General features: G+C 41.5%; 1 protein-coding gene across 2 annotated transcripts; it reads left to right on the forward strand.

Annotated features, from left to right (window-relative positions):
- Positions 1–1,492: 1,492 nt before the first annotated feature.
- Positions 1,493–23,240, forward strand: Ripply2 (ripply transcriptional repressor 2). Of its 2 annotated transcripts, none has more exons than XM_057767081.1 (4): positions 1,493–1,582; positions 18,554–18,632; positions 18,959–19,023; positions 23,068–23,240. In XM_057767081.1, exons 1-4 carry the CDS (start codon positions 1,548–1,550, stop codon positions 23,213–23,215), a joined length of 327 nt encoding a protein of 108 aa, XP_057623064.1. In that variant the 5' UTR covers positions 1,493–1,547; the 3' UTR covers positions 23,216–23,240. The 2 variants fall into 2 exon arrangements, with proteins under 2 accessions (XP_057623064.1, XP_057623063.1); XM_057767080.1 differs by lacking the exon at positions 1,493–1,582 and adding an exon at positions 18,187–18,349.
- The last annotated feature ends 1,890 nt before the right edge of the window (positions 23,241–25,130 follow it).

Genomic DNA, 25,130 nt, shown 5'->3' on the forward strand with positions numbered 1-25,130 from the left:
ATAGGGTCATTCTAGGGAATAAAGCTTTAATGCATAGGACTTTGGATGGGAGGGATGTATAGTAGTTTCCTCAAAGTTAAAATCTTCCATCTTGGAAGAAAATTCATCAAGACACAGGATTTTTTTTTTTTTTTTTTTTTTTTTGGTTTTTCGAGACAGGGTTTCTCTGTGGCTTTGGAGCCTGTCCTGGAACTAGCTCTGTAGACCAGGCTGGTCTCGAACTCACAGAGATCCGCCTGCCTCTGCCTCCCGAGTGCTGGGATTAAAGGCGTGTGCCACCATCGCACAGGATGTTAAGAGGGAGGTGAAATGGCGGAATTCCTAAGAGGAGGCGAAACATTCCATCCTGCAGGAAAGCTCATTAAGACAGGAAGTGAGCAACTCAAAGGCTCCAGGAAATCCCTGAAACTAATCAGATTCACTACTTCGCTCACTCCCCAAGCATATATAACCAGTGAGGAGTCAAACTGTGTAGAAGAAGTTCTGATCAGCTAAGGCATCTGGAAGAAACAGAGGCCAGCCAAACTACTAAGAGGAAGCAGAGACCAGCTGAGTGCCCTGGAAGAGGCTCAGGCCAACTGAGCTGCCTTGAAAGGATACTCCTAACCTGCTAAGCTCCCCTGTAGAGTATGCAGTAAACTTGGGGTATCCAGCGTTCCTGAGCTATCACTCACACTGAAGTGGGCTTTGGAAATGCAGCTGTCTTTGAGTCATTTCTAATCCTATAGGTAACCCCTCACACCTATTTTTCTAAGTACGACCATTAAAAAGCATTGATTTACCACATTGCCCTTCAGTGGTCCATGCTTTGGATTGTTGTCACTTCCCTACCTTGTCTTAATAGACATTTGTATCCCCAATAGCGGATCTATAGTGGCGGATATATTGCAGATATATAGCGGATACAAAGCGGCGTTTAAGATTCAACTACAGCACTAACTACAGAAAATTTTAGTAATCTCTAACACAAAAATAAGATTATGATTAAGTTTTTAATGCACTTTCATTAGAATTTACATCTGTATGATTAAAAAAAATTCCCTTCTGATTTTGGTAATAGATATTTCTGAAAAAATATGGAAACAAAATTAATATATGTCTACATTTCATTGTGCAAATGTATTTTTTAAAGGAGACTCTTTTCCTTTAGCTAATGGTCCCTTTACCGCACCACTTCTTTCTATTAATCCATCTCCTATTGCTGACTTTTAACCTCCTGCTTACCTCTTCCAAGAATCTGAAATTATTAACCTACCAGTTAACCCAGGGTCATCTTCCAACCGGACACTCTCCATCACACTTGCAGAGCCCATTAGACCGTGGGTGTAAACACAGTCATGGTTTTGGAAGATTTTTGATTTGAATACTGCTCTTGTTAACCTTGCTGGTGTGCACTCCTGGATTATAGGTTTCTAAATGATACGGTACTTAGGTTAGTTTTCTATTTTTGCAGATTACCCCTGAAGAGTAAAGGAATAGACTCGGGACAGTCCAAATGAGAGATGGCTGGGCCTTGGTCTGGTAGGAGATAATGGGAATGGGGAAGAATGACGATAAATTCCCAGAAGAATGTGGATATTTGGTAATTTTAACTATGAAATATGTTTTATTCTTTCTTTGCTGATTAAGAGGGTTTTAGTGGAATTATTTCCTTACTCTTCTGGAGTTTTCAAGGACAGCCCTGTGTGCCCTTGAAGAAAAGGAACTGACTATACCTGCAGCTTTGATCAATGCTCCAGACTTAATGAGCCACTGAATTCTGTTGGGATGCATGCAGAGGGATAAAGAGGTTGTGGAGTAAGGGAAGACTGAGGAAAGGAACCAACCAAGGGCAATGCTAGAGAGGACCCTAGAAGCTGGGAGGCTGATCTAGGGGAGCTCCAAGAGAGTGGGCTGAGCACTGGAGTCCTATTCTGTGATGGCTCCTTGACTACATAGGAAAAACCCTCTCTCCACACAACACATATATCCTTGGGCTCACCAAGCCATTGTTTTCCTTCTGTACACACAGGAGCTTCCAGCTCCAGAGATCTCTGAGGGACACTGTGACTGACCTTACCATTACATTACAGTTGAAGTAATGAGAGCCACTTCCAAGCCTGGACCATGAAATGTTTTTACCTGATTTTGCTCTGACTCTGCATTTGACTTTGTCCAAGTCAAATCGTCTAGGATTATATCAAACTACCAAGCTTGGGGGTTTATTTGTGAGTGTGGCATAGCTTAACCTGCCATGACTAATACCTAGATGCTAAAGCCAAAGCTAAAGGCAGAGCTGAGGCTGGGTGCTTATGAGTCAGGGCCCTGCAGGTGTCCAATACACAGCCTCCTTCCTGACAGCAACCTGATTTCTTCATGGAGACTTCTTGGGGGTCAGAATTCTTAGCTCTGCTTTTCTGTTTCCCAGAAACAGATATGCCCCTTGTCTAACCTCAGCCCACCTTACTGGAGAGTGGATAACTCTGAGAGGCAAGGGGCATATACCACAGAAGTTATAAACATGACAATTAAATCCCGTGTCCATGTATGTTACTTGTCTTTTCTGTGGCTGTGGTAAAATGCTCTGATAAAAGCAAACCAAGGAAGGAGAGGTCTATTTTGTCTCACGGTTTGAGGGTGCTGCCCACCACAGTGAGGAAGTCACAGTAGAAGGAGAAGCCTGGCTACATCCATAGTTAAGAAGCAAGAACCATGAATAATGATGCTAAAGGGGCTTTCTCCATTTCATACAGTTCAGAATGCCAGCTCAAGGCATGGTCCTGCCCATAGCTAAGATGTCTTCCAACATAGTTAACTTAGTTAAGATGGTCCCGGCAAATACATCCAGAGACCCATCTCCCAGGTAATTCCAGGTCCTGTGAAGATGATAGTAAGCACTAACCATCACAACCCTAGAGTACAACTTGGCAATATCCCCTTGTAGTGGCTGAGTTCAGGTATAGGTGGGCTCCAGGTCTTGAATCTTGAGACAGAAGCAAGAAGCCATCTGACAATGGGTCTTGGAAAGCAATGCCCTCAGCAGCAGCAACCTGACTTTTTTGGGTGGGTTGTTATTCTCAGATCAACCTTCCACGCCTCCTTAGTCTTATTTTCTAGCTTTAATTCTTTTCATTCCCCTTCCAGTAAGCCATATCTAAACTTTGTTGGAACGATTGGTGACAAGGGCTAGAAGTGGGGCAGGGAGAAGTGGCGTCCTCACTCTCTCAAAAGAAATCGGTTTCGGCTCCACCTGTGATCCTTACCAATTTGTATTGGTAAGAATCCACTCTATTCAACCCCCAGAAGGCATTGTGTATGATGTGTGCCTGCATAGAGTAAGCTTGTTGCGGCATGTTTATAAGTAGACTTCGATGTAGGATCTAGTTCTCATGCTGTCTTGTTAGAATTAACATTATTGAGGGGGAAAAAAATCCCTCTAGCTTCTTCTTTGGTAATCTGTCAGTGTAATTGGTTTAGAAAGAATATCCACTTTTGAATTTGTACTGATCTAGAGATTTCCTCGATTCTGCTTTAATATCACTTAAGTTTCATGATATAATAAAAGAGAGTCTAGAAATGTGGATTGAACAGACATGCTTTTCTCAGTTCCCTAATAAACGCTGCTCAGAAGATGGCAAGGAAACCAAATAGGCTGTGTGCACAAAGACAAAGGGAAGAGGAGGAGATGGCGGGGGTGGGGGGGTGGGGGGGGTGTTGGCTGACTCATCAGCGTGAGGAAAACTGACACCTGAGCCAGCAGTGGGAGACGGAAACAAGCTGACTCACTCTGCAGAGCACCGGGAAGACGCACGCAGGAAGGGAGCTATGGGGTTCCTGGGAGAATAAAAATAATAAAAATGGGGAAGACATTAAAACAAAATGAGATGAAAGTGTATTTCTCACAGTTAGATCCCTTTGCCCACACACCAGGAAACTCGCCCACTGTCCACCACAGCAGAGCAGCAGACTGGGAAGGTCAGCTCTGGCAGCTCTATGGATCAGAGTGCAGCAGTCACAGCTGAGGTACTGTCCTGAAACAGTGGGGTCACTCGTCAACCCATCATAAGCAAGCATCATACACGCAAATTCAGCCACATTGTAAACAGTGAAATGCCATACACATTTCAGAATTTTCAGTACCTATATGCTATTATTGTTGAGGTCAAGGATGTCCCATAAGGGGTCATGATTGGAAACCAGTCCGTGGCGCTGTTGGGATGTGGTAGAACTTCAAGAGATGAGACCCAGTGACAGAAAATTAGGTCACCAGGACTGTGTCCTTACAGGACATGTTAGGACCTTCGTCCCTCTTCTTCTCCCTTTGCTTCCTGGTTTCCATGCACCGTACACTTCTTACAAAATGGCCTTGCCACATGCTCAGGAGTCACAGGGCCACCTTGCCACTGAGTGAAGCCTTTGGAGTTAGAAGCCAAAACAACCCTTCCTGTGTATCAGTTCATTATCTCGGGTCGTTTGTCATGGCAACGAAACCTGACTCGTTATCTGTTCCCACATCCTTGCTCTTAGATGGCGCTTACAAACACAGTGTCAGGGTCTCTAGAACCAAGAACATCCCTGCCCTCTGAGAGCTAGAAAAATGCATGGTCATGAGCCCAGGAAGCGACCCAGGCCCTCTACAGACCAGGCACCTGGAAGCTGTGCCTTCCAGGCAGTGTTACAGGGCTCCACACTGGCTGTTGTTACTTACGACACAGTGACTATAACACAGTCCTGGAGTCATGTTGCCTGAGACCAAAGTTAGCTCTACCAGTTGTGTCCTAAGACAACTCCTTCCCCATGTCTTCATTGCCTTAAACAAAGTTTTAAAACTCTTCGGTGCAAATGCTTAGAATTTACTTCAGTTTTTGTTTATGAAATCCATCGGAATTGTGTTTCTCTCTGTGATGGGTAGGCCCTCTTGATTAGCAGTTTGACAGGGCCTGGAATTACTGAAGAAGGCTGTTTCCAGAAAGAATTAATGGAAGTGAGGATTAATTCTTTCAAAACGGTAGTACCTTCCAATGGGTGGACCAGGGATTACATGACAGGGGATCTGACTTCTGCCTGTTTTCATTTCTTCATGAGTGAGTCTGTTTATCTCTGCTGCTGCTGCTGCTGCTGCTGCTGCTGCTGCTGCTGCTGACAGTACTGATGATGATAATGATGGCACTACCATCCTCTGCTGGCATTAGACACCAGCTTCTTCTGCCTTCCAGTATGGGATGAATATCATTGACTCTCAAGAATAAGGATTTTAGCGTCGGATTTGGACTGCGAGGCATCCAGCTTTATGAGCAGAGCAGCCACAGGAGTTCCTGACTCTGTAGCATGCAGATGGCCATTGTTAGAAGACCTAGCCCTCGTTACATAAGGGCAATCTAATAAATCCCCCTTTATAATATATATCACACATAACATGTTATATATAATATTGTGCTACGTATTAAATATATTTATATAACATGCATAACATATATTATAAAGGAAGATTTATTAAATTGCCTTTAAATATGGTATATGTTATACATTAAATATATTGTATAACATGTTATAATATATAATATTATAAAGGGGATTATTAGACTGACTTTATGTAACAAGAATTATATTATATGTGTGTGTTTTATATAGACATACAGATTATAATTGAATATACACATACATCAATCCTGTTCCTCTAGAGAACTGTTGATAGACTGTCAGGTAGAATGTCAATGGATTTATTCACAAATATCAAAGGTTGCTTTATTTTGACCCACACCCAGTTAGTTACTTCTCTCATTGACATGAGCAAAATATCTGCCAAAAACAATCTTTTGGGAGAAAAGATTTACCTTAACTCATGGTCTCAGGAAAATAGTCCCTTGTGGAGGGGGAGGTGTCCTGGAGTGGCTCAGTCCAGGCAAGAGGAGTACGGTGTGGCTCCTCATGTCCTGGTGGATAGAAACCAGAAGGCTCAGCTGGAACCAGAGTTGAGTTACCTTCAAGGCCTGTCCCTAACAACTTACTTCTGCTAGGTAGGCCATGGTCCCAAATAACACCATCAAGGGCACCAGGTGTTCAAGCACATGAGCCTGCAGAAGACATTTCACATTCAAACCGTAACACCCTCAAACAGAATTCTATGACTCAGAGAACTGTGATTCAGTATAGGATCACTGGAGCCCACAGTGTCTACTAATGTCCTAGGAGGAGCGATGGAGCTAGAAAGCCCCATTTTGAAACCATTCATATCCATAGCAGTATATGTAAGCATGCCAAAACCAGAGGAAAAGTTTCTCAGGAAACAGGATGTTTACATAGTTTCAAGGGAGCTCAACATAATTCCCTTATTGATCACTAATGGAGAACAACTGGAAAGTGACTGGTGTTCATATAACAACAGTGAGGCGAATCCCCTCGTGTGTCACCTCTGGGGACACCTTGGGGGTAATATGTCACTGCTGAGTTCCTCCAAATTTTGCATAACCTGGATTAATCATCAGGCTATATGTCATGAGTTTAAATATTTAAAACCTGCAAAATAATTCATCAGTTTGCTTAAAGATGCTGAGGTCATGAAAGGCAAAGAAAGGCTGAGGAATTGTCATGGATCAAAAAGGAATAAGACTATACATGAACTAAATCCAATTCATGGTCCCAGAATGATCCCAGAGCAGGAGGAGAGGAGGTATGGGAGACAGCATTGGTCCACTGGTGAATATGTGAATATTGCCTTGAAATTAGATGAGTTATTATTTTCTGTGAAAAAGATTGTCCTTGATTTTAATATACAAACTATATTAGTCAGGGTTCTCTAAAGGGACAGGACTTGGAGAAAGAGAGAGGTCCAACTACGTCTGTCTCACACCGAGAAGCTGAGAATCCGGAAGTTGCTCAGTATGCAAGGCTGGATATCTCGGGAGTCTCAATCTGGCACTGGTGGTCTGGAGAGCTGCTGGTCTTCAGTGTCCATGAGAATCCCAAAGAAGTTAACTTCCATGTCAGTGGCAAACGTTACAACAACAGGGTAGATGGACTTTGGAAGTGAGAGTGAGGGCAAGCGGGCAAAAATCATTTCCTTCTTCTACACCCTTTTATGTGGGCTGCCACCAGAGGGGCCATCCACATTGATTGGAATGATGTGATCAAGAAAATCCCTCATAGGAGTGCCAGCAGCTGTAGTTTCAGTTGTTTCCAGATGCAATAGGGTTGACAACCAAGATTCTGATTCCATTGCCTTCTCTTGTCATCCATTGAGATCTCTTTCTTTTCTCTTCTGAGACCCTTATACTTGTATCTTTCTCTCTCTCTCTCTCACACACACATTTATGTATACATTTATGTAATTTTAAATCTAGGTTCTACATTTTTGTCTTCCTGAGTGCAGTTTCCTGCAAGTGTGTGATGAGAAAAATAAACAGTTTTTCTTAAGTCACTGTAAGTTTCCACTACACAATTTATCACCAAACAAATAATATTTGAAGAAACTGGAAACTGGGCCTGACGTAGCCGTATAATCTCTGTGACACTCCTTGAGGTTGGCTGTCATCAGTGTCTCCTCTGAACCTCAATGTCTTCACACAATTCCAGTTGAGGAACATTTTTGGAACTAATGAGAGTTTTTTTTTTTTATAAAGACAATTTCAGGAAGTTCAACCTAAAGTTGTGTTCATTAATAAATAAATATTTGCTAAGTAAATATTTGACATAAAAATAAATATTTGATAAAAAATTACAGTCTTTTCCTGGTCTTCCAGTTTGCTGAAATTATAAACTTTCCTATTATACTTTTATTTTGATAATATTCTTAATTAAAAGATAATGAAGTAGCATGACTCAGCTAAAATATAAAATATAAAAACCCCCAAGTCCTATTGGCTTATAAAAACAAAGGTTTGTGGCAAGGGAGATGTTCACTCCCGAGCACCATGGGAAAAGGTTGGTATACGGTGACTCATGCCTGCCCTGCTGAAGAGGTAGAGTTAGGACAATCCCTGGAGCTCCCTGGATAGATGCCTAGACCAACTGGTACACTGCAGATTCACTGAGAGATCCTGTCTCAGAAAATAAAGTGAATAGTGACTGAAGAAGACACCTGACCTTGTATTGACCACTGGCCTGAACACACACATACTCATGCATGCATGCATGCATGGATGCACGCACACATGCACACCCCACTCCACAAGGTTTTATTTCAATTTAGTAGGGGCATCTGGTCCACATCATCTTTATTGAAGCTGATGTTGCCATCTCCTCCACCCAGACACAGGGAAGGGAGCATGGCATATTGGCCCCCACCTCGTGTATGTGTGTGTGTGCATGTGCGTGCACATGCTGAATGAATGGGAGTCTATGGGTGCACATACCCATGTGCACACTTGCGATGCTCTCTCACTGAATCTGCTCAGTTCGCTGAAACATTAGGTCCAACCCTTTATCACCTCAAGAAAAATGCTCCTCGTGCCAGACAGCAATCGCTCTCACCCGGTTACTCCCCGCCCCCCCCCCCCACATGCCCATTGGTTCTTAACACTTCTAACCAGAAGTGAGACATATCACTTCAGCTTATATTTTATTAGCTAAAATTAGACAACCACATGCTTAACCCAAGAGGCCGGGAAGTAAATCTCCACTTGATACACAGGATAAAGACAGCAGAATGTAGAGAGCCCCTCTGACCTCTAGATACAGTGTTTCATAACGACATTGACCTTCATAATAACGTTAACCTTCATAATGACATTGACCTTCATGATGACATTGACCTCATGACCTTATAAGACCCTGTTTTGTCTTCTCCTGAATTTATTCTCCATTATCTTTTTAAAAGATTTTTATTTATTTATTATATATACAGTGTTCTGTCTGCATGTATGCTTGCGTGCCATAAGAGGGCAGCAGATCTCATTATAGATGGTTGTGAACCACCGTGTGGTTGCTGGTAATTGAACTCAGAACCTCTGGAAGGGGAGTCAGTGCTCTTAACCACTGAGCCAGCTCTCCAGCCCCGCTTTCCGTTATTTTTAAGGCTAACAGATTTCTTGATTAATAGAGTTAGCCAGCTGTATTTTGTTATGGTTCTAGGAAGAAAATTTTTCTTGAGGTGACAGCAGATTGGACTTAAGGCTCCGGTTCAGCTACATTTGATTGTGACTATCTGATGATGGAGTCAAGTCACCCTGACAGTTCAAAGTCTCATGGTGCAGTCTGATGTGTTATCTTATATCTGTGGAAGAAGTAGGCAGGACTCTTGGGTATTCTCCAGAACATGAGGAGGCCACAAAAACTTTCCTTTCTCAAACATACTCATTTGAGAACATATTTTTCTCCTGTCTTCCAAGCAAAACAACATATAGTAAATGGCTAATTCAAAAAAGACATGGGAAACCAGGCATCTTCTTAGGCCAAAAGTTAAAGAGATTTACAAAAGAAATTAGTCTGAAAAATATTTTTGTAATATAACACATATATAATAATATATAATATAATATGTGATATATAATATAGCATTGGTTATATATAAGATAGCGTTGTCTTTGTAGAGATTATAAATATCACTAAGAAAAAATAAAACTTGTATTTATGAATACAGAATCATTGTGAAGATATATCTGTTTGGTGGGAAGATGCTTTAACCACTCGTGTTGAAACATCAAATCAATTGCATTTCTCCATTATAAGAAAATATATTCATCTAATCTCCTGAATAACATTTGGTTAAAACTAGTTACTATTGGGATATATAAAGCAGCAAATTAGCAAGTTCATTAAAGACACAAAATTAAAAGAAGTAAACTCATATTCTCATGTACTGAGAAGCACAGGTTCCAGATATTTACAGCTGGGAATTCCATAGGCTCAACAATGTAAACACAGTCTCAAGACTTTTCCAGCCTCCCCATCTATTCGTCTCAGCATGCTGGCTCAGGAAGCTGGCTCCTCTCATGAGCCTCACTTGTGATGTCAAAAATAGCCCAACTGTGCTTCCGTTTCTGTAGCTGAAGAAGCAGCCTTCCCAAAGACAGCTGACTCCTTGACATCCGCACAAAATTGGGGGTGGGGATCATAATTGGATAGCTGGCCAATAAGGTCTTACCCTACTGCTGCCACCAAGGAGATGCCTCATTGCAGTGACAAACACTGGGCAAAATCCGAAGTGTTGCCAAGATCAAAGGGGCCTGTGACTGTCGTCACTGAGAATCCACGGCATGCCTCAGGGCATTACTGTCCGCAGCCAAGTTTTCTTAAAAGCTCGTAGACAATTCGCTCCTGACATACAGTATCCAACCATGCAACGTGGTTGTCTTCAGCCTCACACACCACACTGTTTACTTCCTTCAGTCATTGTGTTCTTGTTCCTGTTGACATAGCCCATCTTTTTAAAAATAATCTTTTTACTAACATGATGTTTTATTGATTCTTTGGGAATTTCACATCATGCACCCCAATCCTGCTTTCCTCCCAGTCCCTCCATACCCACCCCTTGCTTTTGTAGTGTCCCCACTAAGCAAACTAAAAAAGAAATATTAAAATAAAGATAAAAATTAAATAATTTTAAAAATTAAAAATGCACACATCCCGTCTGTTAAACGTAATACTCTCAGCTGAAAACTAGGAGTCGTTTACCCATTTAAGGAAGATAAATTTTATTCTATAACCCAAATAAATTCTCTAGTTTAGGTCACCAATAAAAGTCAGAAACAAATACAGAAATATATTATCCAATACAGACTTGGTTTTTTTCCTGAAACAATCCCTATACCATCTGTCTCACCTACTAATATGAGCCAACCAGAAAAGGAATATATTTTTTATGAGGGTTTTGTTATAATTGCAAGAATGTATAGACCTTTTAGGAAATGGTCCTTGATCAGTTTCCTGGAGGTCTCAACTTAAAATTCCTTGGGGACCTTCCCTGACCACCCCATACAGAAGAGGCCTCCTCTGGTTAGTTGCCACCAAATCTGCCTACCTATAGAACTCTCGCCAATCTGCTAGTGCCTGTGTGCATTTGTGTACTTTCTAGCTTCTCACTAGAGGGATGTAAGGACTGGAAGCCATGCTGATCTTCTTACTTACCTCTCATCAAGCCTGACAAATTAGCACGGGCAACTGAATCTACTTTTCTGAATGGTCTCTCACTGAATCTTATGTTGTGCACCGAAAGCACACTTTAAAATAAAAATTTACTGATATCCGTGCTATTTTAGTTAATGAGACTTAGTGGCACTAGGTTTTAAATTTGTATCATTAGTAGAAGTTTAATAGAAAATATCAGACTTGCAAAACCAATAAAATATAATTGTATAGTGGGAAAGACCAATTTCTTTTTAGGTCTGTGGGTAGATTTTTTTTTAAGCACTGTGTTTTATTCTAAATAACTTATGCATGAAAAATTAATTGGTTTGAGACTAACAAGCTGAGAAATATTTAGAAACAGAGTCTTCAAGAACCCACAGTTATTTACCCGTTCAAAACCGCACTTCTGTTTTTTGTGTTTCCCTTTATAAGCTTCGGATTGTAGCCACCACCTATGAACAGTCTTTGTCTTTGCGGTTTGAATAATATACACTCAGCTGTAACTGTAGCACGAAGCACTAGCTATTCCATGCCTTCAAATAATACTAATTTTTGTAATTATTGACTGAGTAAGACACTCCCACCCCTTCTTCCCCCTGGAAAGCGTGGCTGTTTTCAGTAGAGGCATTCCCATGCATGAGTGTGATTAGCACAGACTTGCTAAGTCTCTCTCTGAGCCATCTGTGAGCACCTTCTTGCTTTAAAACAACACACACCAGCTCTGCTCACTTCTAAGTGAGTTTTTGTCACAACTGTTATCTTCATTTTCAACCTGGGAACATTCTCCAGCACCCCAAGGTTGCAAATGCCACCTCAGATGAAGAATATGGTCTTCCAGCTGAAAAAGATCTTTGTCAAATCAGTTATCTCACGTGAAATGTTATTGCCATAAAATGCTGGTCACAAATGTTCCATCTCATTTGTAAAGGGGGAAGAAAAGGGGACGTTTTGGTTGGACAAGTGAGTTTCAAACATGTTCATCTGTTTAATTCCCTGCAATCTAATGAGAAATCCACATCACTTGGACTTAATGCTTGCTCTTTAACTCAACCTCCGGATTGGCATGAGGGTCATCTTGGTGTGAGGTCCTGAACTGGCAAATCAACAATAATGGAGACCGGACTGACAAGACTTGGCAGTGAATAATGAGCTGCTCAGATTGAACACCAAGGTCTTTGCTGCAGACCCAATTCTCTCAGACCTGAAGGACTTGCTCTGACTCAGGCAATTCGTGTGAAGCTTCCGGACAATTGCTGCAGTGAAGACATCTAGGCCTGGAGACCAGGACAAGCGTAGGCTGTACTTTAAAACAGGTACTGATATTATCATCGGTGTCATAGCCATGCTCTCTTCCAAAGATGCATAAGTAAACCCTGATATAATAAATAACAAATAAAATGGGTTATTTTAGCATTTGTGTGTATATTCAGGTGTCTAAAGAGGCCAGAAAAGGGCTTCAGATTCCCTGGAGCTGGAGATATGGGTGCTGGGAACTGGAACTCGGGTCCTCTCTGGAAGAGTAGAAGTGCTCTAACCACCGAGCAATCTCTCCAACTCCCAAGATGCATGTTTAAAAAAAAAAACTTGCAAATCTGAAACATTTAAAACAGGCTTGATTGTTTAGTTCATCAGGACCAACCTGAGATCAGCCAAGAGAGAGTCCATCCTTCAGTGTTTGTCACTTTGCATATAACTAAAATGTATAACTGTACAAATTAACAATATTGAATTAACTCACAGAACTGTGCACCGCTCACCACAGTTCAACTGTATAACATCTCAATTATTCCCCAGAGACTCCTTATACACATTAGGCTTAGGGGTTTGTATTCAATTTTATATGTTTTCCAAGAAAACATAATTATGTAATTAAGACAGAATACCAAAATATTAGTATAATTTACTCAATTGGTTTTTGCATAGTAATGAATCATTTTTCCTGGCAAGACACACATTTTCCATATGCAATGTTTAAACAAAAGGTCTAGTTTCTTAATCAGGGGTACAGTATTCTTTACCTGCACAGTTTTCATAATACCACGAAGAAGAGATGAACACGAACTGCCCTCTGATTATTATCAAAGCCAGCATTGTCTGGAGGCGCACGGTAGCAACAGCAGCAGTGAGTCATGGCGACGCCCCATTCCTTCACACATCTGCTTGCAGCTCCATCTGTAAGTGGGGAATAAGTCATACCCTGTGAGGTCATCCTGTCCCTTAGGAGGTGTGCACCCGCAGGCCACCTTCGAAGTGGGTGATTAGTTCAAGTTCTGATTTTTACCTTTTTGTTTGTGTTTCCCAGATACTATTGATGTTCAATCTATTTCAAATGTGGTTTTGCCCTCTTCCTGGCTTCCTCCTTGGGGACCATCACCTAGCTCTTTGCCGCTTTCTCATATTAGTCTTACAACAGTAAAGAAACAAGCAAGAAAGCATGTTAAGCACACATATGTAAAGTAAATTTATAATTTTTATCTAGTAGAAATGAAAGCTTGGTGGCCTGGACGTTTGTGAAAATGTAGCTTCCTGAAGTATGACGGTCATGATGTTTTTTGTTCATGAGTGGAGCTTCAGTTGTAGGAATTTGAACTAACCCCCCACTTTGAATACAGCCTTCTGTGGCACACTTCCTAAGGGACAGGATAACTTCACAGGGTATGACTTATTCCCCACTTACAAATTGTAGCAGGAGGTCTCTTGTTCATTTCGACTTCCCAGACCTGAAATAATCATTTGAATCACTGCTTGGCCAATAGCTTAAGCATATTTTTAGCTAGCTCTTATATCCTGAACTAACCTATCTCCATTAATCTATGTATCTCCACATGACTGTGACTTACTGGGTAAAGTTCCACTGGCTTCTGGCTACATGACTTCTCCTTGACTGTGCCTTCTTTCCTCCCAGCATTCAGTTTAGTTCCCCCCACCTCCACCCCTTCCTAGCTCTGTTCTGCACTGCTATAGGCACAAGAAGTATGTGTATCCATTCTAAAATGGTAAATATGATGTTCCTGAACAGTATACAAGTGTTCTTGTCTTCTGGAACAGAACGTTCCCCTTCATGATTTATCTGTGTGAGCCTATCTTTGATGAAAATGATAAGCTGTGCACAAAAAATACTTCATAAATAAAAAGAAAAAATATTTGTCCCTGGTGCCATGGGGGACTCAACTTCAAGCTTCATACAAATATGATTTAAAGACATCAGGGTAGAAATGGAAGATTTGGGACTTTTGTAGTTCTGGTAATCTCTATTTTTACTTTCCAGTTTAACATGAACTTGGCCAAGCATTATTCCTGCTACATTCTTATTCACTGGCTCTCTTTTTTCCTTCTGGGGATGCAATGTTTCCAGGTTTATGTATGCCATTACCACACTCTCTCTTCTCCATGCCAGATCTATTCACCTTGACTGCCAACCTCTAAGGTATTTGATTGCTTCTAATACTAATTTTCAACCTCATGAGGATTGTCTCCCAGAGTTACTGACCTCATTTCTTCCTTCCTCCTTGGTGACCATAGCCATCACTCAATCCCTTCTCTCTTGAAGACCCAATCTTCATTCCCTTTCAGTCTTTTCTTCTCAAGAGGGTGCCCTCAACATTCGTCATTTCTTTAGCCTGAACTGTTAACCAACTTGCAAGAAAGAGCTGTCCCTATGCATTCAAGCAATGTTTTTCTAAAGAATATAGAATCCTTTAGTTGCCGAATCCAATGAATACCTGTTATTATTTTGTTTTGACTTTCTTCTTCCTTGTTGGAAGTCTACCTCATCTTACAATGTCACCTGAACTTTGAATCACTTTTTACTACAACCATTCCTCTTTGGTGATTTTGTTGGAAGCAGACTCATATAAGAAATGTCACCCCCCAGAGCTTTGGCCTTGGTTTGCTCCCACAAGTTACAACATTTTCTTAGGAAGCCACTCGATTCCTAAAGTTGATGTTCCCACCCTTCAGTCTTCAGCCTTAAGTTCTCTGCTGCACCCCAGCACTCCTATCTCTGGTTGCTCCTTAGGTATCTTCATCCATACTCAACAGGACCACTCAGAAGCCACCAGATCCATCTTCTTGTTCTTAGTGAACTAAGAGTTCTTGCTCTTGGTGTGACTGTGTTTTGTGCACAGGAAGGACAGTGACTGAATTCAGCAGCAGTAGGGAGAGATGGCCTTTATATGCTGGTTGTTTCTGTTTCTCCTCTTTGGGGGAATATGTCAGAAATGTATTTCCTTTCTCTTTTGAGATCAGTGTGTCATCTCATAGCTTAGGTGGTTTGGGGGGTGATGTGTGTCGCTTTAGGCACACAATTGTGCTTGTGTCTCCCTGTTGAACATAACTGGCAATGGTTCAGAGATACCAAGCTTCATCAGCTTGCCTCCAAGAGCCAAGAAGCATAAAAGCCAGTCTTCCACTAGACAAAACAGGGTGCATACAGGATGACTGAGAAATTCACCCCTGCTACACTACGCTTGTGAAATTTTGGAAGTATTTCTTACTACCACATCGACCAGTCTATCCTGACTGATTGAAAAACTAGTATCAAATGTGTTATCTTTTTTTCTCCTCTCAGAGTCATTTTTAAAACTGAAACATGTAAGTATCTTTTCTGCTCTGGTGTCGGGGTCCGGGGCTAGCCCGGACTCTAAATTATTTCTCTTGACCATACCCCAACATAAACTATCTCCTCTGGCGTGAAGGAGACAGGAATAAAGACATGACTCACATGGTTTCATCGGGAGGGAGATTTTTAGTGGTCCCTCATGAAGTCCTGAGTTCACATCCTGAAGAAATTCCTCCTGTTTATTCTCCAAACATTCTTTATACCAAAACTTAACTTAGGGGAAATACATTAGCATTCTGTCTCCTAGGTAACCAGGTGACTGGCTTTTCGTCCTGTTCACAACTATCTGTGTGCTGTGTGTGCTAGCTGTCACGTAGGCTTGAATCAGCATTTCTATCCGGCATCCTCTAAATTACAAAGAAAGGAGCAACAACTGACCCTTTGTTAGGGCTATGTGACCACCTCAGGTGGGGCCTATGGCTTCAGAGTCTGACTGCCACACCATATAGAAATATGGGCCTACCCTCTGGGTCTGCTGTGATCTTGTCTTTGCCTGAGCCCGCACCACCCACCATTCCCCTCTCCTGCTTATCATTTTCCACCAGTACTTACAGAACAAAGTCAGAATGTCTGAGCACCTCATATTAGATTCTCAGCAGCCCAAAGCTGCGGTCTTTTTAGCCGCAACTCTGTGTCAGCAATACCTCATCCCTCTCCTCTTACCCATTACCACACACAGAGACAATAACACTCTTCAGTGGATCCTTCTAGAAATCCCCACTCAGGTTTCATTTACTCTAAGCAGGCTTTCCTGATTGTACCGAAAAGACACACTAAGTCCTCCCAACCTTGATTTCTAAACATAAAATGTCCTTTAGCAATTAAATATGTTCTTTTAAAATACGTTAATTTTGCAGCCACTGCCACTGTAATGACCATAGATTACAAGCTTCCTAAGTAATGAGAGAACACTTTTAAGTCATCAGATGTAAAATATATATATATAATATATACACACATATATAATAATATATATACATTATATATATAATGTATATATATAATGTACTAACACATTGCAGATGCATTAAAGATATTTATGCAACTGGTCCCTTCATCAAGTAGGCCACATCTGTAAGGCCATTATATTTATATTACACTTAGTATGTAGTGTGTGTGTGTGTGTGTGTGTGTGTGTGTGTGGTATAGAAGCAATGGATTTTCGTGCCATTGCTGTGTTTTGTAAGAGGACAAGTTGTGGGAATCAGTTTTATCCTTCTACCATGCAGGCTCTGGGGGTCAGACTCAGGTTGTCAGGTCTGGCAGCAAGCATCTTAGCTTGCCAATAGGCCATAATATTTTTAAATCGTTTTTATTAGCTGTCAAAGAAGGGCTTATTGTGTGCCAGACACACAACAAGCATTTAATAAGCTCTGTTACTCTAGCCATTGAGTCAAGCAGTAGGCATCTATCTTCGCTGATAGCTAGATTTCCGTATCTCATCCCCCCCCCCCGGCAGTTACATCATTACAATCTCCTAGGTAAGAATTAAACTGATTCTTTTCTTATGAAGTGACCAAGTGAATAGAAGCGGTCTTATAGCTTACAGGGAGGTTTTTAATCTGCAGTATTTGAGGAAATTCAGTTCCACTATTTAAAATGTTTTGGAAAGAAATTATAACATTTACATATCATATTTGCTTTGAAACAGAACATTTTTTAGCCAGTGTTAATGAATCTTTACAGCTAAAGGATGGGTAACACGCAAGAACTAGTACAGGAACAATGAATGAATGTCTCATATAATGACCTTCCAAGATCCATTATCATCCACATCTTCCCCAAACTCCGAAAGGATTGTTTAACTATCTACCGATAAAATGCCCAGTGATGGCGGAGATGGAGAGAGAATACACTCGGGCTTCCTGGAGGAGAGATATAACGAGAGTTTGGGAGAAAGTCATGAGAAGGTGGGAAGGCACTGAGACCACACAACTGACTTTGCCCTTCTTGGCTGTAACGATCAGGTTTTTACAATTTATCTCTTGCTGCCGAACAGTTTCTGTCCTCTTCAAATAAGCAGATTTTGGACAAAACTTATTAATAAAGTTTTTTAAAAATATATTTATTATTGATCCATATTTCCATATACCGAGACACTTTGGTTTGTGTATGTGTGTCTTTGTTGTCCCAGAGGGTTTGAAAAAATAAAGACTATTCTTGTTTCTTCTTACTCCATATCCAGATTTTAGAACACAGGCTGCTGCAGAGCCAGCTGCAGTTGCTGAAGGCCAGAGGGCCAAGCCAAGAGTCAGGCAATTATCAGCCGTCGGCATTTTTGCAGAAATACACAAAACGTGTAGAATCGCTTAATTCTATCCCCTCCTATCCTCTTCACATGGAAATTGGCGGCTCGGGCACATGCTGTTTTTTTCCCAGGCCTTGTGTCAGGGGAGCTATTAACACTAGCTCCTGCAGCCGGTTCCAGGGCCATTTGGGATGTGCACGCGTTCACACCAGCGCACGGCCCGCGGCGTCTTCACGCGCTGCCGTTTTGTTTATGCGGAGCGAGGGCCGCCGGGGTGCGAAGGTCTGCAAGCACAGCGGGCCGCGAGGACTAGATAAAGCCCGACTGCGACACCAGAGCAATCGCGCTGCCATGGACACCGCGGAGAGCGCCGAGCGCGCGCACAGCCCAGCGCTCCCACCCCCGCGCAGTCTCTGCCCGCCGCCAGCGCAACCCGGGTACCTATCAGCCAGGATCGACCCTCTCTCCGTGCCCGCTGCCCGCGGAGCCAGAGGACCGCCTGGCCCCACCTCATCCCCACGCACCCTCCACCTCAGCCCTCGCCCTGTGCCCCGCTGCCCTTGCCCGTGCCTAGTGTCCGTGCACGGTCCTGTGGCCGGGCTCACGTTCTTTACGCGCGGTTTGCGCTTGCCATCCTGCAGGTCCCAGGGCTTCTGGAGACCTTGGCTTCGAACCCCCGGAGAGAAAGAGAAACGGGAGGAAACCCACGCTGCAGACGCGGTGAGTGATAGACAGCACGGCCTGCAGCGGTTCAGGCTGCAGAGCATCCCCACCGCCATCCCCAAACCCGGGCCTGGGCACTAAGGTCCCAGGTGACCTGCGCTCCTAGTCTGTCCATTGCTTAACAGTGTGCCTGCCCTTGGCCCTGTAGGTATGAAGGCAGGCTGGGAAATTCTCTGCAGTGATGTAGCCAGTTGCAGCTGAAGAGCTGGTTTGAGGAGAGACCCAGGGACAAGGTCCCTACCTGAACCAGAGACTGGGTGGCACACAACTTCCCAATGTCTACAGAGATGCATGGTGACTGCCTTTATTCCTTTCCTTCCTAGTTGCCCAGTGGCCCTGGAGTGACGGAAGCCTCAGGAAAGCTTTCTCAATACCAACACCCTGTCAGGTGAGTCACGGGCCTTACTTAGGGTCTTCAACTCCAGCCCTAGGGAGGACGTGGGGGGCATCATCGTGCAGCCTGGTTCAGTAGCCGGTTCTGCAGTTCTTCTTTCTTGGAAGATTTGCCGTCAGTTACTCTGTGTTCTCATTCTGAGGATTCTGTTACTCACAGAATGGGAAATTGTCCGATTTTTCACGTAAAGGGACTGTCAATCGGTACGTGGTGAGTAAATGCTAAAAGAACTGGCGACAAGACCAAAACCTAGTTCAGTAGCAGGATGCTTACCTGCTGTGGAGGAGGCTTTGGGTTATAAGAAGGGAGATACCCTGTGCCGGAGAAGTTGTTTTGAATTTTTTTTTTTTATTATTTTTAAGGCAGTGTGAAACTGTCTGCACGGCATGCAGAGTGTATGTATTATTTTCTTACAAACCAGAAGGAAGAACCGGGTAGACATTTTACAGGATTGTAGCAGATCAAGCTTGATACTTAAGAGAAACTAAAAGTGAAAGGAGCGTTGGAAAGATTACCAATGACTAGGCTAAGAGAGGTCAAAGGTGACCCAAGGCTGATCCAGCTGTTTACTGTTTTTGTTTGTTTTTACTGTTTTTTGTTTGTTTTATCTTTTGCCACATAAAATCAGCCATTCTATAAAATTCTTTGTAGTTTTTTAGCTTTTATTTGAGACGAAATGTTTATAATTGTGTGGTGTTCTCTGGGCTGTTAGGAGAAGGCCTGTGTGCCTTTGTTAAAGGCCTGGCCTATGACTACGTTTTTATATGTGGTGTACAGTAGTTGATATGTGTTGATTACCTACATATGCTAAAAGTAATTGAGGGACACTTTATGTGTCTGATTATTTTGCCTGCATGTATGTATGTGAACCATGTGTATGCCTGGTGCCCACAGAGGTCAGGCGAGGGAGTAGGCTCTCTTGGAATTGTAGTTAAAAGACAGTTTTAGCCGGGCGGTGGTGGCGCACGCCTTTAATCCCAGCACTTGGAAGGCAGAGGCAGGCGGATCTCTGTGAGTTCGAGACCAGCCTGGTCTACAAGAGCTAGTTCCAGGACAGGCTCCAAAGCCACAGAGAAACCCTGTCTCGAAAAACCAAAAAAAAAAAAAAAAAAAAAAAAAAAAAAAAAAGACAGTTTTAAGTTGCTATGTGGGTGCTGGGACCTCAACCCAGGTCCTTTAGAAGAACACTCAGTGCTCTTAACCACTAAGTCATCCCTCCAGCTTAACTTTGGTCACTTTTGGAGTTCAGAGTACTAAATACTAAATACATAATTGTTGAAGGGTTGGAGAAAGCTCACAAAGGGTGGATTATAAATTAGTTATGGTTACTACGCTGAGTCTCCAAGAGTCAGATAAGGGGACACTTGGAGCAAAAGAAATGACATAGAAAATGAGAGACAGGATCTTGGTACAACATAGCTTCTGCTGGAGCTCCTAGATCAGGGATGTGGGTGTAGCTTCAGTGGTGGCAGCAAGGTAGTGAAAGGTCAGAGCCTATACATCTCCATGTAGAGTTGTGTCCAGAGCCCATGGACTTTACTCTGTAGGAGGTGTTGATGGTTATCGATTTTAGCCAGAAGAATGGTGTAATCAGACTGATGCTTCAGGAAAATCATTAAGGGACTAGAATAAGGACTTAAAGCACCCAAAGTGAAATTGGAAGTAGTTATAAGTAAGAAATGAAGGAGAACCTTTCTAAGTCATCAGAAAGGGAATCGGGACTTGTGGAGATGTAGGAGGTACTTAGGTGATAGAGCTGGGCTTTATAATGCATTGGGAAGGTAGGTGAAAAACAGCTAAATAGCCAGAATGCCTCCCAAATTTGTGACTGCTGACCAGGTGAGTGCTGTTCTATGACGTTGCAGATGTGGGGAATGAGTAAACAAGTCTGAAATGGATTTGTTGTATTGCATGTGCTTTAGGGCATCTAAGCAGAGCGATTAGGGAGAGAGATGCATATATGTCAGGAGCCAGCCTGAAAACCTTCTCTGCCAACACAGGGGTGAGGTCTATGCCTATGAAGGCTGGATGAGGTCATGAAAGGGGTGAGCGTGTCCTAAAGAAGTGCAGAGGGAAGAGCTGATCATTCTCAGAGAAGGCATAGGGGAAGAGCAGACTCCACCTAGCATATGGAGTAAGGGAAGGCTACGAAGCTGGTAGAAAGATCAGAACAGGAGAACTCAGAAAAGGATGGCATCCCTGGAAGAACTCTCCACAGAGAAATTCTGACCAGAGTATGATGATACCAGCTGACCGTTTTGGGTGGGGAAGGTTAGCAATTCCAGTTACATATTAGAACATATATTGGTATATTGTAGACAACTCTTTGCTGAAAAAATTAATTGTAGTTTTTTAATTAAGTTCTATTAATCTTCATCTTGACTAATATTGTTTGTCTTATGCTTTTTATTCAGTGGTCAGTTCTTTGAGGGTAGGGTTCATGATTTATTCACTTTTGATTGGTGTATTATGTTGGCACAAGAGCTTGCTACCACATTTATTGGATGCATAAATGCTACTTGTTTAAGCATCTGGATTGTAAACATTTTTGTGCCCAATGTGGGTCACAAACCCATGGCCCTGAGATTAAGAGTCTCATGCTAGCTCAGTGGGTAGAGCATGGTACTCTTATTTGCAGGATCATGGGTTCGAGCCCCGCATTAGGCACCATTATGTAAACAGAGACTGCACTTTCATTTCCTGCCAACCCAGGCTCAAATAATCACAGAGAAACTATATGAATTACAGCACTGTTTGGCCAATGGCTCAGACATATTTCTAGTTAGCTCTTACTACATTTAAATTAACCCATTCCTATTAGTCTATGTATCTCCACGCAACTGTGGCATTACCTAATTTTCTACATGTCTTGTTTCCTTGGCGGCTGGCTGGCATCTTACTTGACTTTATCTTCTTTTTTTCTCTATATCTCTGCTTGGATTTTCTGCCTGGCTTTACTCTGCTAAGCCACTGGCTGAAACAGCTTTATTCATTAACCAGTAAAAGCAATATATATATATATATATATATATATATATATATATATATACTTATGAGGGCATCCCACATTAAATATGTTATGCTAGAAAATTTATGTAAACTCTGTTGCCTAACTTCCTGTCTTTTAAAATTGAGCACACTGAACACAATATAACCTTTCCTTGGTTAGACTCACTTAATTATGTGTAGACAAGGTTCTATGCTCTACACTAAAGTGACTTTACAAGAGTTGTTAGCTCAGCTCTGTCTATTTCTCTTCTTTGGATGAAAATAAAGAAAAGAACACCAGGCCAGATCAATAGTGTTAAATTTTTAAAATTCTGAAGTAATGATGTTTACTTGCAAATTAATTGTATAGAACCTATATAACTCTCAATACATTGATATAGTGTTCCCAGGTTCGGTTGGATGGGAGAGAAGAGGGATTGGGAATAAAGCCTGGTGTTGGAGCAGCCTTTCTACCTAGTTAGTTGTGGAGGCATAGACAGTGTTTAAAACTACTTTTCATGTACACTTCTGATCAAGTGTATTGGCTATATCTATAACAAAGAGCTATACCCAGAGGTTTTTTGTTGGACAGTGGGTGATTGCTGCCTGTTCAGGGTCCAAGCACACTGTCCTCCTAATAAAGCTGGCTGTCACCCACACCCACGTCTTTGGAGTAGTGGTGGATGTTTTTGCCTTCTAAGAAAATTCAGAAATTGGAAGCCTAACCTTCTACATTTTGTAAGAATAAACATACACATAATTCGTGAAGTAAGATAAGCGTTGATCTTCTGCTTTAGAGGTTACAGCCAATTTTAAATCTAACCTATAGTTTGATATAGATGTAAAATAATCAAGCATTTATTTGTACTCTGACAGGGGGACTTTATAAATACCGTGGTAGTAGCAGTTTTAAACTCTGCATCTCAAGGCTGTCGCTCAAATGTGTAAACAAATTGTTAAGTATAGAGAGCTTATGGGAATTGATCATTCCGTGGTTATCAGGATCCTGAATGTAAAACATAAGGATGGTGTGTCATCTGCTTCTTTCAGACTGTTCTGGCCCAAGTCCAAGTGTTATGATTACTTATATCAAGAAGCAGAGACTCTCCTGAAAAATTTTCCAATTCAAGCAACGATTTCGTTTTATGAAGATTCTGATAGTGAAAATGAAATTGAGGGGCTGGCCTATGAAAATTAATCTAATTAGTTACTTCTGATGACAATTGAGCTTGGTAGGATTTTAATTTTGTGTATAAATGTATCATAAACTTTTAAAAGTTATTTATTTGTATATAAATTGTTAATAAAACTATTTTGTAATCACTAGGTGTTTTGGCTTTTCTTTGTCCCAACACTAGAATTAAATGTTGGGATTTAAGCTAGGAATCACTGGGCTCTGGTACCCACAAAGGATACTCTTGGTCTTTTTATTAAACTGCAAATTTATCCTTAGTTATGATTTTTCAAAGATCCATAGTATTTGTTTGCTTTTTGAAGACTGGCTCTTGTAATGTCTGCTGTTTGTTATTGATCTCAATTGGATGTTGTAGTTATAGATGATGTAATCTTGGTAGTTAGTGAAGAAAATTGCATCCTGCGATGAGTGTCGTATATACTAGTATATGTTTGCTAGCTGATGGTGGAAATGCTTCAGTTAATTACCTATAATTGAGAAAGGAAAGCAATCTTATGTCTCTTAGTTTTTAAGGACTGTAACTAAGCAGTGAGTAGTATGACTCTCTCCCTAATCCTCTCCTTTCATCCTTGATCTGGTGTTCAATACTTACTGAAGGATTGAGCGATTCCTACAATTAAAACAAAATGCTTGAATTGGAATTATTTTTATGGAGTATAAAAAAGTCCAGAACATAAAAGTATGTTTTCTTGTCTTAAGAAAAGCTAAGATTTTGCAGGCATGAATTTTAACATTATCCATTTTCCCTTTGCTCTAGTTCCCTGCTCACAATTTTCTCATATAAATATTTTCTTATGGGAAGCAAAACAAATTCTCAGTGGTTTTTCTTACATAGCCATCACATAAGAAAACTTACCCCATAATTTAATGAGGCAAAAAATGGGCAAGTTTCATGGTTAAGGTGACATATAAACTATAATCATGATGTATTTTTAGTTTATACATAATCATCAAATCAACAGTTCAACTGCAAGTAATCATTTTTATTAACCTATAATCTTGAGCTACTTGTGAGGATGAGGAAGTAAAGCTACAAGCTTGATGCTTGCCTGGCAATATCTCAAAAATATTTTTCTGCAATATTCGCGAATAAAAATGTGTAAGGTGGAGATGAGAGATAATTAGCCAGCTAAGAAGTACCTGTTGCTTGAATGACTAAGCATCTTCACAGACTTTCTCTTATAATATTAAAACATAATCATCACAACTTTGACTGCCAGGAACTCTGGAGACTACATAATAGAAATAAATAATGTGTCCAGAGTCAGGAAAAAAAATAGTACCCAGAAGAGATTGGATAGTGTTATTCAAAACTGTTCATTGGGAAAATGTTCTCTTTCGGTTGGATTCTACTCTGTGAATCTGTATATTCTCTCAGATTATGTAAAAGAAGGCTCAAGACATCACCAGCCCAGACCTACAACATTAGATGCTTCCCTTGCTAACAAATTAGAATAGTATAAGGTGCCCTGTCTTTTGTTAGATACCTATTACTAATCATATAGGCAGTGTAGTTTAGATATGGCCCTTTATTTCTACAGAAACCCAAGCCCATGCAGCTAGATAAATATTCCTTTAGGAAACTAAAAGCCTTACCCTCTCTGAGGAACAGATAGTGGTGGGGTGTGGGGAAGGCAGAGGGAACAGGTGCAGAGGAGGGAAGGAAGGAAGGGGTATTAGTGTGTAAAAAATAAAAAACAAACACAGAAACTCACACAAACCATTAAGTATGAGGATGACACCTAAACCAAATCACTCCATTTAGGGGTGAGCTCCCCGCGGATTTCAGGGAAGGAGAAAAGCTATGGGAGGGGGGAAGAATGTGTGAGTGTATGGATGGTGTGGGAGACTGGAAATGTCCTTTACTCGCTTTCAAGAGAATGCGGAAAGGTGAAGTTTTCTCCTTAACCCACAGCAG

This window comes from Chionomys nivalis, chromosome 4 (genome assembly GCF_950005125.1).
Source record: "Chionomys nivalis chromosome 4, mChiNiv1.1, whole genome shotgun sequence".
Lineage (NCBI taxonomy): Eukaryota > Metazoa > Chordata > Mammalia > Rodentia > Cricetidae > Chionomys > Chionomys nivalis.

Bases quoted from the DNA above. Each gene is read 5' to 3' on its own strand.
- Ripply2 (XM_057767080.1), top strand. From the start codon at position 18,264: ATGGACACCGCGGAGAGCGCCGAGCGCGCGCACAGCCCAGCGCTCCCA. The intron at 18,350-18,553 runs GTACCTATCAGC...GCCATCCTGCAG, and splicing joins CCGCCGCCAGCGCAACCCGG to GTCCCAGGGCTTCTGGAGAC. The intron at 18,633-18,958 runs GTGAGTGATAGA...TTTCCTTCCTAG, and splicing joins AAACCCACGCTGCAGACGCG to TTGCCCAGTGGCCCTGGAGT.